The sequence below is a fragment of the Trifolium pratense genome, linkage group LG6, assembly GCF_020283565.1.
Source record: "Trifolium pratense cultivar HEN17-A07 linkage group LG6, ARS_RC_1.1, whole genome shotgun sequence".
Classification (NCBI taxonomy): Eukaryota; Viridiplantae; Streptophyta; class Magnoliopsida; order Fabales; family Fabaceae; genus Trifolium; species Trifolium pratense.
Window position 1 is genome coordinate 44,560,594 of NC_060064.1, and position 23,236 is coordinate 44,583,829.

General features: G+C 32.5%; 2 protein-coding genes across 3 annotated transcripts; one reads left to right on the top strand and one right to left on the bottom strand.

Moving 5' to 3' along the window:
• Positions 1–9,317: 9,317 nt before the first annotated feature.
• LOC123888083 lies at positions 9,318–17,541 on the bottom strand. Of its 2 annotated transcripts, none has more exons than XM_045937045.1 (9): positions 17,431–17,541; positions 16,821–16,996; positions 15,523–15,846; positions 15,182–15,392; positions 14,376–14,522; positions 12,982–13,106; positions 12,073–12,277; positions 10,166–10,419; positions 9,318–9,803 (listed from the first exon to the last, which is right to left on the bottom strand). In XM_045937045.1, exons 2-9 carry the CDS (start codon positions 16,928–16,930, stop codon positions 9,635–9,637), a joined length of 1,545 nt encoding a protein of 514 aa, XP_045793001.1. In that variant the 5' UTR covers positions 16,931–16,996; positions 17,431–17,541; the 3' UTR covers positions 9,318–9,634. The 2 variants fall into 2 exon arrangements, with proteins under 2 accessions (XP_045793001.1, XP_045793002.1); XM_045937046.1 differs by having other exon boundaries at positions 17,274–17,454.
• A 1,447-nt stretch (positions 17,542–18,988) lies between these two features.
• LOC123892534 (laccase-17-like) lies at positions 18,989–22,302 on the top strand. Its single transcript, XM_045942344.1, has 6 exons — positions 18,989–19,154; positions 19,271–19,422; positions 19,665–19,909; positions 19,996–20,124; positions 20,547–21,518; positions 21,970–22,302. Exons 1-6 carry the CDS (start codon positions 19,041–19,043, stop codon positions 22,098–22,100), a joined length of 1,743 nt encoding a protein of 580 aa, XP_045798300.1. The 5' UTR covers positions 18,989–19,040; the 3' UTR covers positions 22,101–22,302.
• Positions 22,303–23,236: the final 934 nt, after the last annotated feature.

The following is a 23,236-nucleotide window of genomic DNA, read 5'->3' on the forward strand; positions in this document are numbered from 1 at the left end:
TGAAAAACAGCTTTTAATCAAATCTAGCACTCACATTGAATAAAGTTTATAACGAAATTTTAATTAATATTCAGATATCAAGGAAAAAGAAAAAGGGAAGCAAGATCAAAAAAAGATAAACCGAAAGATAAAGTATAGCTATATTATATACATATGTCTTAAACAACTCAATCACATGAATTTTGAATTCTATTTTGCATTGTGATATAAATACCATATAAAGACAAACTAATGAAAATAAGAAACAAAAAAAAAAAAGATAAAGCACATAATGGATTGAAATGATAATTCCACCAATTAACACAAAACTACAATTTTCGCCACCATCTATATAATTAAAAAAGAAATTATAGAGATCCGTACATACAAACATATAGAAAAATAGTGTCTCTTCTCTTGCTATACATTTCCACCCCAAAATTAAAAATTAAAAAAATAAATAAAAAGGAAAAGAAAATTAATACGACGATGACAATAATTAACAAGAGTAACAAACCTCTCTCACCTAGAACAATAGCAATATTAATTGTTGAAGAACTAAAATAAGTAATATGAAGATGACAATTTAAGTACATAACTAAGCTTTTACATCATCTTTTCATCTTCAATATTAACTATATAAGGTTTTTCATGAGGTATATGCCTCATAATTTCTTATACTTACCGGTTCGATATAGGGTTTGGACCACTTGGAACTTCATGAGCATCAACTCCAAATTCTTTTCCAGCTCCATCCTTTTGTGTTTTGTGAGGGTGCAAGTTTGTCGTAGACGACGACACGGTTGATTCTGATTCAGATGACTTGGTAGTTGGGGTGGATGAAGGGTTTATGTTTGTTGTTGTTTGGTGAGATAAATTGATTATGAGGAGAAGGATGAAAAAAAGTGTGATGAAGTGAAGGAAATTAAGTGGTTTTGAGATATTAGATTCAGCCATGCAATTTGAAAGAAAAATCCACCCCCCAATTGCCCAAAAGGGTTCAATATCCATCAACCAGCTAAACCAAGGCTAGGAAGGGAGGTGGAAGAGAAGAAATGGTAGGTTGTTTGAGAGAGAAGGGAAATCAAGTTAGGTTAGAGAGAAAGAGAGAGATAGAGGGAGAAAGAGAGAAAGGGAGAGAGAAAAAGAAGATGAGAAGCTTCAATAAAAGTGATTTGATTGGAGGTATTGAAATTCGATGAACATTTGTCCAAGAACCAATATTAACCTAATGTGGAAGTTTTATATGAAAGGTGTTGGCCATTCATGACTGAATTTACCAAAATAACCATGCTAGATAGTACTCCATATTAACTATATGGCAAACCCTAATTAATATTTAGAATTATTCTCACATAACTTCTAATTTAAATTAGCACATTCAACAAAGACATAAAATTTGTCTCTAATTTTGTTACTAAATTTTAACAACAAAAAATTAGAAATGAATTTTTTTTAAAAGAAATTTTTTTATTTTTTTGAACGGCTATATTTTATTAATAACGAAATTTTTATTTAAATAAGTACAAAAAATACTCATAACTATTATAAAAATAACCACCTAGACTACGCTAGCTAAAATTGTTTTGTTAGCCTTAGAATTGTTTTAGATTTCATCTCATTTTGAGTGGTTAGGGATAATGTTGATGATAAGTTTCATAGCTTGTTCCTCTTTATGAGTGGGTAGCGGAACCATTTTTGTATATGTCCATCTAATGAATGTCTCTCTTTTCTTCTGGCCCGGTGGTTGTCTTTTGGTACTAGCTAGGGTACGTGTTCTTATTTCTTTTGGCTTATTGATTTTTGTGGTTTGTTATGTTATTGGGGTATCTTGTGTCCTTTTGGTTGTTTTATTTTGGCATAGGTGTTAATTAGATTTATGTTGTTTTTTGGATCCTTTTGTAATGAATTTTGATTGTCCAACATATGTTTTGCTATATTATAAAAAAGTTATTTCTCTTCATCAAATTAGATGGAGAGAAACATTTCATATTATTATTAAAAATCGTCTAAATCAGAAATATGAGTATGTTTTTTTTAAAGTGTTTTTGAAAAAGGTTTAGAAGTTTGATCCCCGGTGCTAAAAAATTCTCTGCTATCCTTTCTACAAATTAACCACTAACATCCTATAAAAAATTGGAAAATGTGAATTTTTTTTTTAATACACCTAACCATATACTAGCTATAGTATATATTGTAATTTTACATATTTAGCTGGCTAATTAATTCTGTATACACAATTTATCTCCTTGAAAATAATAAACATTTTGTCAACGATAGACTTTGAAATTTAGGATGAAATTATATGGTGAGGTCATGTTACAATATTGGTGATGTACAAATTGTTAAGGGGCTAAGATGTAAATGAAAATGAAATAGTAATACATAAAGAATCTGGAAAGATTGGCACAAGATAGGAAAAAGGAGCAGAAGGTGGTAAAGGATGTGTGCTGGCTTTTTCTTTGGCTGCTTGCTTGCTCAAGAAATCTTTCTTTGACTTGGAGAACCATAAACAAAAGAAAAATATATTATATATAGATTATATTCTTCAATGCTTCCCCTTTTTCCCATGCAACACAAGGTTTCAAAACCTTCCTTTTTGGCGCGTGTGAGTCACTAGTTTATATGGTAGAGGTATTCAACATACTAGTAATTAGGATTTAATATGTACACATTCTTATATCATTTCTCGGTTTTCACCACTAATTTAATCTGGTTCGGGAGTCAGTTCTAACATCAAGTGATTTCAGCTCCTTCCCGATCGCAGTTGTGGGGACATTCTTATACCATTTCATTAAAAAAAAATGACATAATTTTGATTTTAACACAGATGAAAGTTCAAGGAATATTATATGTAATATGTTGGGTAGGAATTTTTCGGAAGTAACTTTTTCTGCCGAGTGTCTGGTCAATAGAGTAAAACTTTCATCTTGAAAATGGCTCTCTCGGTTCCTTTTACGAGTGGGGAATGCATTGTATTTTCTGCCGTAACCAATAGAACCTACGAGATGTTGACTTGGATCTTCGCGAGGTCTAATTGATTGGATATCTCTTGTGTCAGTTCCTTGATACTTGATCCTAGTATTTCTCTGCGGAGTGCTTAGATTTTTTGTGGTGTGTCTTTTTGTAGGGGGTATGTATGTGTGTTTTGATTTTCAACTCCAATAATCTAAAGGGTATTTTTATTTTGTATAAAAAAATAGTTAGTGTATTTTTTAAAATAAATTAGAAAAAGGAATCCACGCATTACACGAAGTCACAAACAGTGGTTTGAAAACAAAGATGAGGACATAAATAAAGGAGTATTCCACGGTAAAGGAATAGTATTGTTATGTTTAAGATTCGAAGAAACTAGATGCTTCCAAAATCAAAACTTATATCAACCTTTTTTTGAAATAGAACTTATACTAACCTTGTTCTTTTTGTTTCTTTTCTCATGAAGAAGGAAAGGTGGAAGATCAATATTCGATTACTGTTTTTAAATTTATTTTTCTTTTCAAATTAGTATATTTGAGAACAAAACTTATTTAATTTAAGTACATATAATCGGTGACGGTATTAGGGGGGTGGCCAAGGTGGGTTACAGCTCAGTTATTGGATTTTTTGCTGTTACAGTAGAGTACTGTAACAGATCAGAACCGTCCGATCTAAATCATGTGTCTGAGATCGTTTGGAGTAGTTTTAAAATTGTATTAATTTAAACCGTTTGATTTATAATTAATGGCGGAAATCTGAAACTCTGTGAAAATTTTGTTGTTTTCAACGGTAGGGAATCTCAATCCCTACCGCCCACCTCCCAAAAATAAAATTCATAGGTGAAACTATTATAATGTCTTTGACTATTTTAAAAATTACAATGGATCATTAATATATAGCTGAAATATTTTTTTAGGGTTATTAAGTTTGTTTTTGTTTAAAAATATAACGAATTGTTTGATGCCTATATATGTGTGAAAGAAAGAAGGAAGGAAGGATGGAAAGAAGAGTTTATTGTTTTTTTTTTTTGAAGAAGTTAAATTAGCTCACACAAATTGGCACCAGAGTGGAGAGTTTATTGTTTGATGTATGGTATTCATATAATAAACCAAGTCAATGAGCCACATCTTAAAGTTTAAACCAACTTATAGTTTTGCTTTTTGGAAATAAATTCGAATAGTAAAAGAGCCACACTCTTATGCAATTGCCCCACAAATTAAGAGTGAAAGAAGCTAAAGAAGGCAGAGACATATATGTCTCCCATGAAGGGTGTGCAATGGTCCCCATAACCTATCCTTGTTATAGAGATATGGAGAGTGATAGTACGTTAAGGTTTGTTTAGGAATTTCCCCATTCAACCACCACTTTACGTGTACATTGCTTTAATTTGTTTTCTTGTTGCTTTTAGGCTTTACTCCTTTTCCCACGAAATTCATTTCAATTGAGGAAGGGAAAGATGAAAAATGGAACATAGAAGGAAAAAGTGAAATGGTCGATGTTGAAATAGTCTAATGAAAGATCAGTGGAGAATTAGAGATAATTGAATACGAGTTAGTCGATTTTTTTTCAAGTTCAAAGAGTCTTATGAGGATCGTGAGTGTTAGTGTTGTGGAAAGTGTGAGTTAAGTCCTACATTACTTAGAAAAGTAAAGGTTGAATATTTTTTTTTTTTTTTTGAAAACTTGGTATCCGGCCTTAGGACCGACTAATCCAAGGGGACCAATCTCACCGCCCACTTGCAGGGACCCCATTTAAAGCCAGAGTTTTTTTTGCTCTGTATGGACTTAGCCCAACGAAATTGGCACCAGTGGGAATCGAACCTAAGACCTTGAGAGGAGCATATTCCAAGGCCCAAGCCAACACCACTCGACCAACCCCAAGTGAGAGAACTCATAAACCTAACACCTTAAGGTTTTTGATAAAAGTGTAGTGTCAAACTCACTTGTGAAGTTGTTCTTAAACCCAATGTGGATGATCCTCCGGCTGCCCCCTCGTGACCACCCAACAGTTAGAAATGGTCGAAGACACGTGGAACTGATAATTGGACCTCAAAGACTCGTGTTTCTTATTTTTAGCTAAATCTATCTCTTTGAAGTTCTTCACATATGAAGTTCTTAGTCAAAGTTTAAATGTTGAAAGATAGGTAGAAACTTAAACCGCTTTTCAATAATCTCTATTATTGAGTCATTTTTATTTTTATTTGTCTCTTCTATTTTAAAAAACTTTTGTATGTTGCTTCAAAAAGCCTCTAATGATGCAAGAATTGACCTCCGAATCAAATTAAACCAATGGTAAAAGAAGAAAAAAAAATCTAGCTAATGAAAATTTTTAAGTACGTTAAAATTTCTCATGCAAATTAAATCACCCAAAGAAAGAAATCTTAGAAGGTCAAAACTAAAGTTCATGTATATGTGAAACTAAGAAAATCTTACGGTTGGCTTAAAAAATTTAGTGTTAAAAAGAATATTAAAAAAAAATTCCTTAATACTACCTATAATTTTGGCTCCCGATTAGTCCACTTCATTTTGTGGTTGGCTTGAAATGCAAGCAGCATGTGCAGCTTTTGTGATATTGTAATTTGTGTATAAATTAGTCAAAAGGTTAGACATCACTTTGCATTAGTCGTGGATTTGTCACCCTCACCCACTTTAAAGGGTGACACTCCACTATATATATATATATATATATATATATATATATACACATATGTTAGTGTTAATGTATATACGCTTATTTGTCAAAAAATAAAGTTAAGCAAATTGATTTTTCTTTTTTACGGTTGTTAAGCAAATTGATGTTACAATCTTACTTGTACAAAATGTTTAAATACTTTCGGCGATAGTGATAAAGATGAAGTAATTGATGGTGATTTATAAATAATATAGTCCCCTATATCTGAGAAATCATTGTTGTGGCGAATCGAAATGTGGTACTCCATACCAAATTCAACGTCAATCACCAAAGCACCAATTAACAATTGGTTTTTGTTTTCTTTCAATCTTACTCATGCCATCTTACTTGAAAAAAAAATTAAACATTAATTAAACATATTTTTTTATGTGATTTTATACTTATAAAATGACATTATTTGCACTGAATTCCATCAATCCAACCATTATGGTTTATATATCAATGATCAAGCACAAAAAGTTTTATATTGTACTATGTTATAAAAAAAAAAGTCCTTTTATATTGTATATATTCGAAATTTATAGTCATGATATTTACTTGTGTTTTTCAAAAGCTTATTATACGTTTATCTGAGATTATTCAATATTGTATCAAATAATTTTGAAATTTGATAAAAATTTGTGGAATAAATTTATTTAATAAGAATTTTTAGTTTAACGGCTGAATTAGTGAAATATATTGTGAATAATTATCTGAGAGTTATTCTTGGAGTGGACGTATCTCAATCCATATTTAATTACTATAAGAGAGTTTATTCTGACTCTGACCATTGAAGCTTTTCAGGCTAGCTTTTGCTTTGCATAATTTCAAGATATCACCCATTTTAGTGATTTAATAAATGAATGCAAGAAAGAGATTTTGCAGGCAGGCCTCAACCCTTTGGTGGCCTCAGCAAAACCAATGTCAAAATATAGCAAATGAATCAACATTCTTTTTCAATGGAATGATTTTGGAAGCTTCAGAATGCAAAATTACGTTAATTTTGGTCCATTTCATTCAGCATTCCAATAAATTACGGTCTTCTTTTCTCGATTCCAGTTTGGTCGGGATTAACTTGGCTTTTATTTTTGTCAAGGCCGAATTGTCCCGCCAAAAATTTGTGAAGGCCAAAACAAATCTTCACTCCTTTTCATTTTCTACTTGACACCTCTATAGCATCGACGCTCTAACAGATGTGTTTGCTGTCAGACACCTATACAACACTGATACATCATACATGATCGATTATTTTATGATTTCAATTTTTTTTTCATTACTAACATATCAACATTTGATGTTTATGTCGGTATTTCATATACCTTAACACCAATAAATGGTTATAAAAAACATACTTTACTAGAATAAAGCAAGATCTACTTTTAATATTTCTTCTGTCGTTTGTTCTTATAGGGGTGTGCATGGTCGGATAATTTGACAAACCAAATCATATCCAAACCAAATCCATTTAATTGGAGTTGGATTCATAACCATAACCTCATTTTATTATAAACCGGTTATAAAACTGGTTATAAATTTGGTTACGGATACATCACCGGTTAATTTAACAAAACCAGTTTAAAAGCGATCATTTTTTTAAATCCAATTTTAACCGGTTATTTTGAAATCAAAGACTAAAAACCGGTTTATTTCTGGTTTTTTTTTTAAGGACCGGTTTATTTCTGTTAAAATCTGTTTTTAAGACAATTTAAAAAAAATTGTCAAAATAAAAAAAAAAAGAGGCAATTTTAAAAAAATCCACTTTTTAGAGAGAGAGAGAGAGAATACAGTGCGGTGAAATTGGGATCTGAGTTTTCTTCGGTTTGGCTGTGCTTGCGAATAGGTCTGGATTTGGCGGAGGTGCTGGGACTTGATGAAGATGGAAGCTCTGCGGCGTCTCTTGCGATTGCGTTTCTTGGAAGCATGAAGTGCTTCATTTTTGCCGGTGGAGAGAGAGATCCGAGAGAGAGAGAGTAGCGGTGGAAGGTGGAGGTTGTTGTGATTAATTACTATGAGAATTTGATTAACTTAAGAGTTTATCTTTTTAATTACTTTCAATTCTTTGATTACTTTTTTGGCTATTTTGTTTTGCCAAAAATTTGTGATTAATTAAGATAAAAAAAATTAAGGTGAAATTAAATTGCAATGCTCATTAAATTTGGTTAAAAAGTTTGTGTTTATACAGAGTATTACCAAAGTTACAGACACGATAACTAACTTCATGCGCCTACAATAACACTGGTTAAAAAGATGGACATCCATGTTATCAACTGGTTAAAAAAATGGACAATCTAATCCAAAACTTATGGTCGGAATAAAATCATATTGTAAATATCTGGTTATTTAAATTTGGTTAAGGATATGGATGTGGTTTTTGTGTGATAACCAGTTAATTTGTGCACCCCTATGTTCTTGAGCACATTTGATTTGCATTACCAAAACAAGATTCATTAGAAACCTCAAATAACTATTAGCTTCATCATATACAACCATGCAATAAAGATAGTAAAGTAGGTAATTCTTGTGGTCCACAAAAAGCACAATAATTTCCGACATAAGATGTTGATGTTGCATTGGATAATAATGGGGTGTGAAAAGCGTTTCTATGATGATGAGACTCAAAAAGATAACTATATCCTTTTACATCAAATATTGGTATCTTCGTTATTTGTTTTGTTTTGGAACTTTGGATAGTGATGCTTTATCAACCCCTTAATCATGGCTCTTATATAAAATATTAAAAGTTTCTATTACAAATACAATAATACAGTAATTATTATCAATTATAAGTGCACTAGGAAATTATTAAAAGTGAAATAATTCAACCATTACAATGAAAGATTTGGACTTGAAGTTGTAATATATTTTTGGTCAAATATGAAGTTGTGAATTTAATTAGTTTAAATCATCTCGTACATAGCATCTACGTGCTATTATAAATTGTGTATTATATAGATAGCAGTTTTGTATTTGAGATTGTACATTTCTTTAATTTAAAATTTGTTTTATTCAAGATATAATTACTATTTTAAGAATCCTTAACATGTGTTACAGGCACATGTTAGCATGACCTATAAAATTAATACGATGAGTCATCACATAAATCATCTGAGTCATCAAATGTATATAGATCCAACTCCAGATGTACATTTACACCATCACCTCAACCTCATGTTTAATCAACGCATACAAGTTTCATATTGTGTACTGGGTAGTAGTAGCAATTGCCTTGCATATTGAATAATATCAACAAATTATCTGTATATTTATTTATTACATGATTGGGATTGGATATCCCTTCTAAAAGTTTTAGGCTAATGAATTAAATAGATCGTCTCTTATGTTTCTCCTCCACAAGAGTCAAGAGTTCAGATTAAACTTCCATCATTTTTTAGATTTTTAAGACTAGGGTGCTACTTTTCAACTCCTCTATTTACAGGGTGTACTTTTAACCTTGCTTATTTACAAGGGTGTACTTTCATATGGCAGAAAATGAATTATTCTGTCAATTTCCATCATTTTTTTTAATCTTATTTATAGAGGTGTACTTTCATCTTCCACCATTTTTAAATCTTTTACCTGCTCAATGAAATATTCTGAGATCATTTTTTTCTGTGATTATTTGTGGCTCACCTTAGGCAAAACCCTCACTAAAATAGTCTAGATCCACTCTTTATTGGTGAGACTTTGAAATCTACACATTAAAAAAAGTTGTATTCAAAAGGGAGAAAAATTTATACATGTTGCAAATATTCCTCTTTGCAATGTTACTTGATTGTTGAATGAATCCAAATCCAGTAATCCAAAATGCACATTTCAATGCTAAAATTGGCTTGATCTCAATATGACAAGCAAAAAGCCTCACACGACCAACTGAAAGCAATGCTATATTTCCAATTTGATTTAATCTAAACTACAATTGTAACATAAATTGCCACCATATATATATATGAAGCAAAAGGAAACAGAAATGAGGAGGGAAATAACTGCACTGCACAAAACTATACTAAGCTCACTTCCATTTGAGGGACTGCCTAATGCCGGTATAAATGAGTCCTAAAGACCTGCCAATCAAGCTAACCAAAAAGAATGAGATAGCTTCACTTGCTTTATTAATTACTGTTCTAACAATCGGCATTGTGATGTCGGACAACTCAAGGAGAAGGCTGAAGTAATATCGCCTGCAATACATTAGCACCAACAGCAATTAGATTTATTGGGGGGAAAAACTCTTCTAAAGTGAGTTCGTCTTTAAAGTAGTTCGTCTTTAAAGTGAGCAATTAAGAGCGCATTGAGATCTTAAGCCACTAACATATCAGATATCAGTAAAGCAATTTAAACAGTTGCCAGTAGGGGCCTATATTTACCAATTTAAACATATCAGATATCAGTAAAGCTTATATTTATAAAAGATTGCATTGAAAACAGATGGAAAAGTAAGGAACTCGATACAAAAACAATAGACAAGCAATGACCAAATGAACATAACATAAAATGCAGGGAGCAGACTTAATTATGCCTAAATAGATATGATAAGACATACCATCCCGTCAGGGATCTTAATTCCTTGGTCCGCTTTACAGGCATTGAGAAATGGCTTATTGCAATACAATGTAACTCATGTGACATGGTTTTTGAATGTTGCTGGGTAAGATTCCTCCACCAAGATTGTTTTTCAGTCTGACTGATGTCTGGTATATCAATGGATTGTTTCTCAAATATACACAAGTCAAAGCGATCCTCATACATTGACACAACTGTGTCCATGTTGTGTTGTAGCCACTGGTTCAAAGCAACCTGAAACAGAATACTTTGCATTTAAATAAATAGTAAATTTTATAAATAAATAGTAATATTTTTAAAATGTACATCTGGTTAAGTGTATATAAAAACAGAATATTTCGCATTTCACCCTCTCCTTTCGTGGGATGCCAAAATCGAACCCCAAATAATCTCAGTTTACCTGACACTGGATTTAATGACAACATTAGAATAAGTAGAATATTTTATTTCTTCTTTATTGTAGGTATAATTAGGAGCTGATTGTGCAGAGTTTCTATTCTCTTGCATTTCATAAATTACAATAAGTTCACTAGCCTTTAAAAAAGTTGTACCATAGCTCCCCATTTTGGAAGAATCCACATCTGCTCCAAAAACACTAGCTACTTTCATTGCAGAAAAACCATAATTGCCTTCATGGTAGAGAAACCTAGCCACCTTCATTGCATTGCAGACCCTTTTTCACTGCCTTCATTACATCTCTCAATGCTTTAAGAGTGCCCATAGCAGTGTAGACCATTGTGGGTGGCCACCATTGACTTTATCGGAGACCCACCAAAAGAAGCGCATCCTTATCAACCCCAGCAGGGCTCACAAAATATAGTTCTTCCATGTGCGACTATATAGGGCTCAGTTCACACCACTACTGCCGGTTGTCGGCTCACCCTTGTTCTACTCTGGTTGTAAGGGTTGTTTGGTCCTTTTTGAGGCACTTAAAAAGCCTCAAAAAGACTTTTGTGATTATTCACAACAAAGTTTGTATCTCGTGCAACCCTCCAAGAAAGATTCTGTGGTTATTCACCAGGTCTGAAGAAACAACGGCTTCCCTTAATCTCTATGTCCCACCAATCTCGCTGTGTTGCATGGCTTGAACTAGCTTGATGGGTTAAAGTACCTATACTTAACCTAGCTGGCTTATACCACCGTTGAAGGGCACAAGAAAATCAACCACATTGAAGGAACCGCTCCACTTCGAAAATCAGCCAGGACTGCATGTCTTCTCCAGTACTAAGAAGATTTCGGAGAACCTTCGCCAAACGTATTACTCCCTCCATCCCACGATATAAGTGTTTTTAGCAAATGGCACACAAATTAAGAAATGTAGTAAATTTTAACATATTATGGCTTACTTTCCAAACTTACCCTTCGTTAACTCCATTTATAAATTATTGACCAATTTTTTTGACCACTACAAGAAGCCCTCAATAATGTATTGAGAGCTTATTGAAGGCTAAATTATTGACCAATTTTAGCGCCACCGTTGAAGGGCACAAGAAAATCAACCACATTGAAGGAACCGCTCCACTTCGAAAATCAGCCAGGAATGCATGTCTTCTCCAGTACTAAGAAGATTTAGGAGAACCTTCGCCAAAAGTATTACTCCCTCCATCCCACGATATAAGTGTTTTTAGCAAATGGCACACAAATTAAGAAATGTAGTAAATTTTAACATACTATGGCTTACTTTCCAAACTTACCCTTCGTTAACTCCATTTATAAATGGTATATGGAAAAGGAAAATTACAAGAATTAAAAAAAGAAGCATCAAAGAACCACCATAGAATTTTTACTAAAAAGATTCACATTCAGTTCTTAGAGCTCCAAAACAGAATGAAAACGACCAATATGAGTAAACAACAGAAACAAGATCAATAAGCTTGAAATTTATACCTCATTACGTAACTTTTGGAGTTCTCTGGTGGACATAGCACAGAATGACATGTCCAAGCTATTTGTCTTACTTGACACGTCACTATCAACAGAAATAAACTCCAGATAGACGCTTGCAACCCCGTCTGCCAGAACTATCACTAAATCTTCCAATATGGAAACACCATGTGTATCAAATATACAGGAATCATAACAGCAGTCATCCCTGACAAAAAATGGTGACTGGTGAGTGACTCAAATCAAAAGACACCATTGAAAAATGAATTTGGGAAGTTAGCGAATAAAAGAAAAATATCAGATGGCATTAGAGACTCAATAATAGGCTAAAAACAAATAAAAAGGATTAATTAATCCTATATAAAAAAGGGTTATTTAATCCTATATAGACAGACATCGTTAATTCAAAACATATTCTCTGTTGACCAGGCAACAACAGTACTGTAAACCTGGGCTGTCAAAAATTATGAAGTGGCTCATATATCAGATATACCTTCTGATAAATATAACTATTTTATTTATTTTTGGCCTAAGAACATATTTTTCAGTACAACAAAAGAGAGCACAAGAAACTAAAGTCTTCTTTTTTTACTTTGGTTATGCCTCCATGAGAAGAAAAAAAACATGAGTAAGACAAATCCCTCATGACAAAATAACAACTAACTTACAAGTTTTGTGCACACTGGTATAACACACCAAAACTAGCAATTGCGTTACTTAGTTGAAAAGCATTCAGTTGTAGACCAGATACCAGAGAAAAGATGTGTAAAATTTAGAGATAATGTAAATGCAAACAATCAGGCAAGCATACTCATCAATTAAATTATTCATACTTCATTACATAACAAAATTAAATTAAATTAAAAAAAAAGGAAACAGAAAAATTTACAAAGTGCAAGTGAAAAAAATTACCTGAGCATACCGAAAGTAAGATACCAGAGTAATTCTGAATACAGATCTTTCTTGCCAGACCTTATTATGTTCTGTACAATAGCATTATCACCTTTCACTTTTTCAAGTATCATAGACACAAAATCCTAAGAACAATGTCAAAGAACTAATATCAGTATCTATAAAGCACTTAAGTACTCTTAAATGATGGTCATATCATGTATGTCATCAATACAGGTAATTTTAATAAAAACACGTGGATTATTGGATATGTACTCAATATGCTTTTTCTTTTCAATTTTCTCTATCAATACCTTTTTAGATAACAATTATAATGAGCCTACATTACTAAAATTCACGCCAATCCAAGCAAAAACAACAGATTTTTCTACATTGTTTGCTTTGCTACTAAATGAGAGAAACCGTTGGCTCATCTTTCAGTCGAACTTTGCTCCTCTAAATATACTGCATAAATATTTTGGTGGAATGCTTTAGGCCAAATTTTAGTGAGTGGTTGTAATTCCTAGAGTGACCTTTGGGCTGTACATTAGACTTTACAAAGAAAAGTCAAAGTTATATTCCATTGTCTCATTATATCACTTTTAAATGTTGGTTTGTCTCAAATTACTTATCAGTATAAAATATCAAGAAATTATTGATTTATTTTTTCAATAATACCTCACTTATTGTTATCTCAACCTACAATACTATAATCAATCCTTCTTATCTATCTAACTACTACAATAAAGCATTTTCGTCAAGAGAACTTACTTTATCATTGCAGTTAGTATAATAAATGATTTTCTTAAAATGTGTGTATTACCTTAAATGACAACTAATATGGGGCAAAGGAAGTAGTTGTTTGGAAAATCAACAGACTGAATTTTAACATAATATTTATTAGATATTAGATATGTATATGTAAATTATCATTATCTCGTCCATTGATTTTCCAATCAATGTGATAACTATGAATTAACCCCTAACAAATGAAAGGTAAGAGACTGCTTATATTAGACCTACAATGGGTTTGAACTTCTACTAGATCACATCATGGCAGGAGCTTTACAATACCAGGTTGCCCTTTTCTAATAAAACTCCATACTTTTCTCTTTAAAGTGATTTCATCACTTTTGAGAAGCCAAACCAGCTTACTTGATACACCTTATGGAATTTTCTTGAAAACCTGAAATCATAATATTATGAAAATGGGATTTACCTTATGATTTAATAACTTGAACTTTACAAGTTTTATATGCATAAGATATCATCCCATACACGTACCCTAGTTCTTAGAAATTTATTTTACCCAAATCTATCCAACCTAAATCAGTATTTTACTCAAATTAATGTACTAGTAGTAGTAATAGTAGAAAGGCCGCAAATGTATTGATACACGTACTTTCTAAAATTACCTTGTCAGTGTTGCCTTTTAGAAGGAATAATTCCTTTTCCAGCCATGTAGCACAAATTGAATGACATGATCTTTGAATAACTTCAGAAAAAACTATGAATAGATCATCCATACCAACAGATCCGGAAACGGTTGCGATGGTATTAACCTGGATTAAAAAAAACTAAACAATTAATAACAGTAATAGAATAATTGTAAAAATAGCTTACACACATAGGGCAACAAAATGCAATGTTATTAAATAGCCACTATAGCGTAGCGGAATTTGGACAAACCGCTATTGTTCTGCGATACGCTATTTAATACAAAATGTTGTCAAATAGCCGCTATAGTGGCGCTATAGCACTATTGCATAGCAGAATTTTAACAATCCGTTATTTTCCGCTTTCCACAGTTGACAACAGTGATAAAATGTACATAAAATCAGAGTTGTGGACTGATTTTTAATTTCAAGAAAACGTGTTATCAAAGTCTGTTAGTTAAATTCAAAATTGCTGATCCATTGATATACTAAAAGGAAGCAAGTAATATAGGATGAGTCATGAGTGGCTGGGATATTACAAAAAAAAAAATAGTAACACAGCCTTCTTTAAGATTTCTTTCAAATGAATTTTGTAAAGAGACATATCTCCCACTTCAGACTTGTCCATAATCTTTGCTCAAGGTATGATATCTAAGATATACTAAGCCAGGAGACATTTCAAGCATTTATTGCATTCCAACTTGTTAAAATTCCAAATTATACCAAAATAACATAGCATGTACATATAACAAACAATGAAAAGAGAAAATAGAAACAGTTCATGCCTCTTCCTCAACTTGCAGAAAAGCAGCCCAAAGTAACCTTAACTTTGGACCCTCGGCAACAGCGTTTAAACTCAAGGGTCTTTTTGCAGATTGAAGGATAGTTTCCCCCGCATAAGCCTCTTTCTCTAATGCATTTAGTGAATTCAAAAGTTTTTCTCTCACCACATCTAATACATACTTTGACTCAACTTGATTATTTTGCTTCACTGCACTGCAAAAGAGAAAACAATTCTCAGGTAATTAGATAAATAATTATAATTTGTCCCCAAATATTTTAAAAATATTCTATGTAGAAAAATAAAACAATTCAACCTTTGATAACTTGACCTGCTTACCCTTACCTACCAGAAATGTCTGGGCTCTCACGAAACGCATCTTTAACAGAATTGATCTTTTGATCACGGATATAAGATTTGTTAACAGGAATTACTCCGGCCATATAAGTGAGCAATATACTGCCCAACAAAAGAACCTGATTAACAACTGGCACCAAATTAGAGGTTGTTGCACCATCAAGGTCAACCAAAGCTCCTATGCCATTGCAATTTAAAGGGAATATCCGAAGACGGCGAGTAATTTGTAAATCTATAGCTCCAAATACACTCGGCTCAAATGTTTTCTGTGTAAAGAAGTGAAAAAATTCACATCCATTTCGGGAATACTTTCTGCAGCAAAAAGAAAATATTGACGGCTCAGACCACCAAATTCATGATACCAGGCATAAAAAGCAACAAAGATCACCAGTGATTGAGTAGAAACAGGAAAGTCATACTTCCTCCCAGCAGAATAATTAATATTAACTATACTCTTAAAATCTTAGTAATGGCAACAAACCATAACAGGGAATGAAATCTTGGCTAACTGAAAAGTACTATAATATACAAAAACAAATAAGTAAGCATATTCCAACTCTTGGCCTTCATTTTTAAATAGTCAAGACTAACTAACCAGTTACCAACAACAAATAATGGAGGGTAATTAAGCAAAACAAAAACCCAAGACATTATGTAGTACTTTAAAAAATCATCAAACATTGCAGTTTTATTTGATTCAATTTTCTAACAATCAAATACTGTGTCTTTCACTGTCAAATTTTAACTCTTAATTTACATTGTTTTATTAATTGATGAATAATAAATATTTCCATAATCTATACATCGTTGAACATGATGATCATATCATCATGTATGTAACATTCTAAATGATTTAGACAGTCATAAGTATACAATTTAATTTGTGTCAAAAAAAAGTATACAATTTAATAATCTAAACGATTTAGAGTCATAAGTATACAATTCAATAATACACATTCGCTTATATTATTAATATCATATCATACATTAATAAACATACAACGATGTGATGAAATACCAAATATTTTTTAAATTGTATGAAATTTTATAATGTTGATTTCCTCAACAAGAACTTTCATTTCAAGTTTCAACTTCTAGATGGGTTAATTTTGACATTTGAGTTGAAGACTGAAGTTTGTTAAGTTTGACACCGGATATCAATATATATTCTATCACTAATACTACTACAGTACTACCTACTACTACTACTACTACTACATTAATAATAATAATAATAATAATAATAATGGTGATGATAATAACAAGGATGAAGATTATGATGAAACCTTCGAACAGTCTTGAAATTTGTAGTCTGATGCGAAAAGGCTCTTTCGGTAAAAGGCCATCTCTGCATATGCAGCTTAACACAGAATGGGGAAATCACACATTCCGCCATTGATAAAACGCCTCCCTGCACAATCAACACATTGTACTGCACCTACATGAGTATTTATTTGAACACCTGCAACCCAATTCAAAAACCCTAAACATCAATTATCAAAATGTATGAAAAATATGAACACAAGATCCACCTATAAACACTGCAATTGACTAAACCTAAACTAATAGTAACTCAAATAAGAAACTATGAAGAACCACAATCTGTAGTAACAAGCAGAAACGAGTGCTTCGTATAAGGTGAATTTAGCTAATGTTGAAGAATCATAACTAGAAAAAATTGTGACAGAAATTGTAGGAAAAACAAAACGGTGAATTGAAAAAGGAAAAAAATAGCATACCAGTGGAGAAATGGAAAATCGAAGAAAACCCCAAATGCGAAGAAAATAAGAGAAGTGAGTGAGTGAAGAAGAATTTGGCGGGGAAAGCAAGAGGAAGAAGAGTGATGTGATGAGAATGAGATGAGATGAGATGAGATTGGATTGGATTTGTGCGTACCTGATTCGTTTTTTCCTATCCCCACTTTGTTAAGTGTTAACGGCCCAATTAGGGATTTTTCATGTGGAAAATATGACACACAAAATTTGTTCTTATTAGGTCAACTATCCCTTCAAGCATATGATTAGGACTTAGGAGTGTACTGCTAGCTAGAGACTTTACTTTATAAATTCATCAAGATTCTAATATATTAGTAGAAATATAGATTATAGTAGAAATATAGAATTGAAGGAAGTACATATCTGGTGTAGTAAAAAAATTAAAACCCTAGGGAATTTTGTGTGTCTCACATATTTCTTAACAGAAATTAATTAGTAGTGAAAATTTTGTATCTATAACAATTTTCAATAAATTCATACTTTATTTATCTCCTTAACCAGTGTCCTAGGGGCACTAGTTAGCATTTTCCTTTATTTAATCCTTGTTGTAAAAGCAGCTGAAGTTATAAATATTTTAATAGTTTTTAGGCAACTTTTTTTTTTGACAGAAGTTTTTAGGCAACTTAAAAAGAAGTAATTATTACTAACAATAGATTGAATTATAAAAGTAGTAAGGGAATTTGATTTCTTAATTAAACAAGTGGTCACAAGTTTAATCCTAACTTTTATATATGAAAAATTTCGATTAAAAAGAGAGAACTTCTGAACGATGGTGAAATTTTATACTTAATTATAACATGCTAACCCAAAAATAAATAAATTATGATTTCTTACAATATACAAAATTGAGAAGTAGGTAACCAATCACCAACTAAACAAACTAAGGGTGATCTTTGATCAGAATATTATTTTTCAATTCCCATTCACGGTTGCACACGTGACAACTATAGACATATATTTCTCTAGTTCTGTCAAGTTGAAGAAAATTACTTAAATTGAATTCATATTATATTTCATGCAAATTATGTACTTTATTAATAATGGTAATATAAAAATGACACCAATATCTGGCTCTGAAGTGACATTAGCTATTAGATAGAACTCTCTTACTTAGGTAACAAGAACATTGGTTGAAAGAGTTACATCAATTCCTACTAGATGCATTCATGCATACACAACAACAGTGTTTTGTTTCAAACATCCAACAAATGAAACTAGCATCTAAAATAATCATAGCAAATTAGAAATAGAATTACACAAGAGCGGTTAGATGAGATGACGCTGATCTCTTCTCACTTAACCAAGGTTCTGAGTTTATTTTCTGGTTTGAGCATGCAGCAACGTCAAAACTCTTAGGGAGAATTTGTCATTCATTTATATCTCACATGATTGGAGGGATTAATTTCTGTAGTTGCACAAAGAGGATATCTAGTTTACACAAAAAACAAAAAAAATTAGCAATAGAATTTTGTTAATCACTTTGACTTAGACAAGAAGGAGATAAAACTAAATTGAATGTCTTTGACACCACTCTAAAGTTGTTCTAACTACTATTTCTTGTTCAATGATAGCAATGTTCAGTTCTGCTTCTCTTTGAATCATATAATATTTTTATCAACTTTTCATACAACCACTTTCTTTCATTTTTCTATATATAGACTAGAATTTTTGTCACATTTCATCAAACATAGTTCAAACTCATAATATTTCTCTTCATTCAAGGAAGAAAAAATGGCTGTTTCCATTTTTTCATTGCTTAAAATCGCAACGTTGTTTTTGTCATTGATCAATTTTTGCATATTTGAGCTTGCACTAGCTAGCACTACAAGACGCTACCATTTTGATGTACTTCCTTAAAACAATTCTTACACTTTTTTCAGTAGTACAATATATTAATTAACACTTTTTGTTTCTTTTACTCATCTGCTTGTAATTAACAACATGAGGTTATATTTATGCAGATAAGGTACCAAAATGTGACAAGATTGTGCCACAAAAAGAGCATTGTGACAGTGAATGGTCAGTTTCCAGGACCTCGCGTCGTGGCTAGGGAAGGAGACCGTCTTGTTATCAAAGTGGTTAACAATGTGCAAAACAACATCACCATTCACTGGTAAACACTAGTACAGAAGATACCTTTTTAGCATAAGTTCTTAAGTCAGGCAAGTTTGCTTGTCACCTGACTTAAGAAACGACGCGGTGACAATTTTGTAAATATGTTTAACTTTGTTAGGTTGGGTACATTTAAAACCAACGTAACAGAGATTAAATAAAAAATATATATAATTCAAATAAAATTTGTTAAAACTTGAGCATGAAGTTAATGTGTATAAAACTTGGTTATCTTTGAAATAGGCATGGCATTAGACAACTTCAATCAGGATGGGCTGATGGACCAGCATATATCACTCAATGCCCTATTCAAACAGGTCAAAGCTATGTTTACAATTACACAATTATAGGACAAAGAGGAACACTCTTTTGGCATGCTCATATATCTTGGTTAAGATCAACACTCTATGGTCCTCTCATTATTCTTCCCAAGAAAAATGCTCAATATCCTTTTACAAAACCACACAAGGAAGTTCCTATCATATTTGGTAAGAAAATTACTAAAATGATGAATCTTGGTCTACACTTTTATAAATTTACATAAGCTAATTATACTCTTTAATTTTGGTTTTAGGTGAATGGTTCAATGCTGATACTGAGGCTATTATAGCACAAGCCCTGCAAACTGGTGGAGGACCAAATGTTTCTGAAGCCTATACAATTAATGGACTTCCAGGGCCATTGTATAACTGCTCTAAAAAAGGTATCAAGATACCGTACATGAATATACGAAGCCTTATACATAACTAATCATACTATAGTTGTGTTATTTGAACACCAAAATACAGATCTAGACACCATACATGACACAGTATGTGTTTATCTCAATTTCTCTCTTACTTTTTATCTTATCCAACTAACACACATTTTAAAAATATGCACTCAAATCAAATGACACCGTATTCGACATCAAAACTTTATGTCAAACAACCATTTCTCTAATACAATATTTCACTTTATCACAATTCACAATAACAAATACGGAAAAAGAAAAAAAAAAAGCACAGCTCACCAAGTGTGCATTCAATTGTTTAGGCACCAATTTCTTCAAAAGCATATAGAATTCTTTATGAAATGGTATCAGAAATGTGGTTTTAATCATTGTAAGAGGTCATTTCTTCACAGATACATTCAAGCTAAAGGTGAAGCCTGGGAAGACTTACCTTCTACGTTTGATCAACGCTGCTCTCAATGACGAGTTATTCTTCAGCATTGCAAATCACACCCTCAAAGTTGTTGAAGCAGATGCTATTTATGTAAAACCATTTGAGACTAACACCATCCTTATAGCCCCTGGCCAAACCACTAATGTTCTTCTCAAGACCAAGTCCCACTATCCCAACGCGGCATTCTTCATGACTGCTAGACCGTATGCAACTGGCCTTGGAACTTTTGACAATACAACTGTTGCCGGTATCTTGGAATATGAAATCCCATCTAATACTCATCACTCAGTTGCTTCGCTAAAAAAGCTTCCGCTATTGAAACCAACTCTCCCAGCACTTAATGACACTTCTTTTGCAACAAAATTCACCAACAAACTTCGTAGCCTAGACAGTGCTCAGTTTCCGGCTAACGTTCCTCATAAAGTTGATAAGCATTTTTTCTTCACAATAGGCCTTGGTACGAATCCCTGCCAACAAAACCGAACTTGTCAAGGACCCAATGGAACAATGTTTGCAGCGTCAGTGAACAATGTATCTTTCACTACGCCAACCACTGCACTTCTTCAATCCCACTTTACTGGACAATCAAATGGCGTCTACGCCCCTTATTTCCCAAGCAGTCCCTTGCATCCATTCAATTATACCGGAAACCCACCAAACAACACCATGGTGAGCAATGGAACAAAGGTTGTGGTTCTACCTTTCAACACAAGTGTGGAGCTTGTGCTACAAGACACTAGCATTCTTGGCGCTGAAAGTCACCCTCTCCATTTGCATGGATTTAACTTCTTCGTTGTTGGACAAGGATTTGGTAACTTTGATCAAAGTAAGGACCCATCAAAATTCAATCTTGTTGATCCTGTTGAAAGAAACACAGTTGGTGTACCATCTGGTGGATGGGTTGCTATCAGATTCCTAGCAGATAATCCAGGTTCGTTCATATATTGTTATTTATTAATACCAATGTTGTCAACCGCAGGATCGCAAAAATTAGCAGTTTGTTCAAATTCCGCTAGGCTACGGTGCTCAAACACCGCAATTTGACAACCCTTGTACTAAATAGCATATCAAAAAACAAAAAAAAATTATTCAAATTACACTATGCTATATCCAAGAGCGCTTAGATGAGATGACACAAGTCTCTTCTAGTTTAACCAAGGTCCTGGGTTCGATCCCTAGCTTGAGCATACAGCAGCGTTTAAACTCTTAGGAAGAGTTTGCCACTCATTTGGGTCCCACAAGACTCGAGGGGTTGTCTCTGCAGTTGTGCGCAGAGGATACCTGGTTTACGCAGAAAAAAATTGTGCTATGCTATAGTGCCACTATTGACAACATTGATTCATAAATTAACTAAAAGAAAATATGTTTAATTGTATGTGCAGGGGTATGGTTCATGCATTGTCATTTGGAAGTACATACAAGTTGGGGTCTTAAGATGGCATGGATTGTCTTGGATGGAAAGCTACCAAATCAGAAGTTGTTTCCACCACCAACTGATCTTCCCAAGTGTTAACTTCAACCTAAAATTGCTTTATTTTGTATTAACATTTTGGCCCTTTTTGTTAATTAACACTGGGCTATTGTTTTTCATTAGTTGATTTAATTTCTCTTCTGTAATGGTTTTTGAGGCTTGACTTGAGGTTGAAGTTTCAACTTTTTCTTTCTTTGGATGAGAGATTTATTTATACATGCCTTGACTATACAATTGTATTCCATTCGTTTGAGTGAAAATTTCTTATTGAAAGTTTATTATTATAATAACTTGTTACTTATATTTGTAAATTATGCAAACAATTATCTAAAACTTTGAAATATTAGAAACATCACATTTTAAAAAGAACATGAATACTAATACTTTGTCACTGTAAAATCCTAAGAAAGGATTTTAATTGGAATATAAATATAATACTTTGTGTCGATGCTTCGTAGATTATAATGATATTTCTCCATTGTACAATGGAGAAATGTCAAAATATGGAAATTTGTGAATGTTGTTGATGGATAGTAAGATACCTAAAAAATCTGCTTCTCCACCTTTGTACTCTATGCTTCATTCCTCCTACCTGTTTGTTATCAATATTAAATGGGTTTGAATCTTATCCCCAAAAGCTAGCTCAAAGAGTGAGGGTGTCCAAGCACATTTATACACTTAACAATACAGTTCAGGAACTTGAGCAATGTGGAACTCCAAACAACGTCAACAACCAAAATCAACTTTTTTTTTCATTGGTATGTTCTAAATATTCTGCCTCATGACCTAAATGAAGCTGATTTTGCATGTTTCAATCTCATCAGACTTGGCATTTGACTGCCTCAATTACCTGAACTAGCGACTTTATATAATGATCTCTAGGAAATAACCACTCTGTGTGTATTTTAGTGTATATAATGTATTTGTTGTCATTTGAACAATTTGAATCAAGGTTGTAAAAATCTAATTTTTATCAGATGTAATGTTCGGAAGTTATAGAATAAGGACATGGGAAGGGAAATGGCAAAGAAAATTCTATCAACATTAATCAGACACTACTACTTGCTAGTATATTCTTAAGAAATTTCTCAAAGATTTAATGATAAGTTGAAGAATTGCAATTTGAAAAGGAAGCAGACCTTTATGGTTTATGAAAAAAAAGAGTAGAATGATCTATA

Coding starts and splice junctions, on each gene's coding strand:
- LOC123888083 (XM_045937045.1), bottom strand. CDS start 16,930: ATGGCGGAATGTGTGATTTCCCCATTCTGTGTTAAGCTGCATATGCAG. Junction 15,393..15,522: donor AGCCCAGACATTTCTGGTAG/GTAAGGGTAAGC, acceptor TCTCTTTTGCAG/TGCAGTGAAGCAAAATAATC. Junction 12,278..12,981: donor CTTACTTTCGGTATGCTCAG/GTAATTTTTTTC, acceptor ATTTTTTGTCAG/GGATGACTGCTGTTATGATT.
- LOC123892534 (XM_045942344.1), top strand. CDS start 19,041: ATGGCTGTTTCCATTTTTTCATTGCTTAAAATCGCAACGTTGTTTTTG. Junction 19,155..19,270: donor CAAGACGCTACCATTTTGAT/GTACTTCCTTAA, acceptor ATATTTATGCAG/ATAAGGTACCAAAATGTGAC. Junction 19,423..19,664: donor AACAACATCACCATTCACTG/GTAAACACTAGT, acceptor TCTTTGAAATAG/GCATGGCATTAGACAACTTC.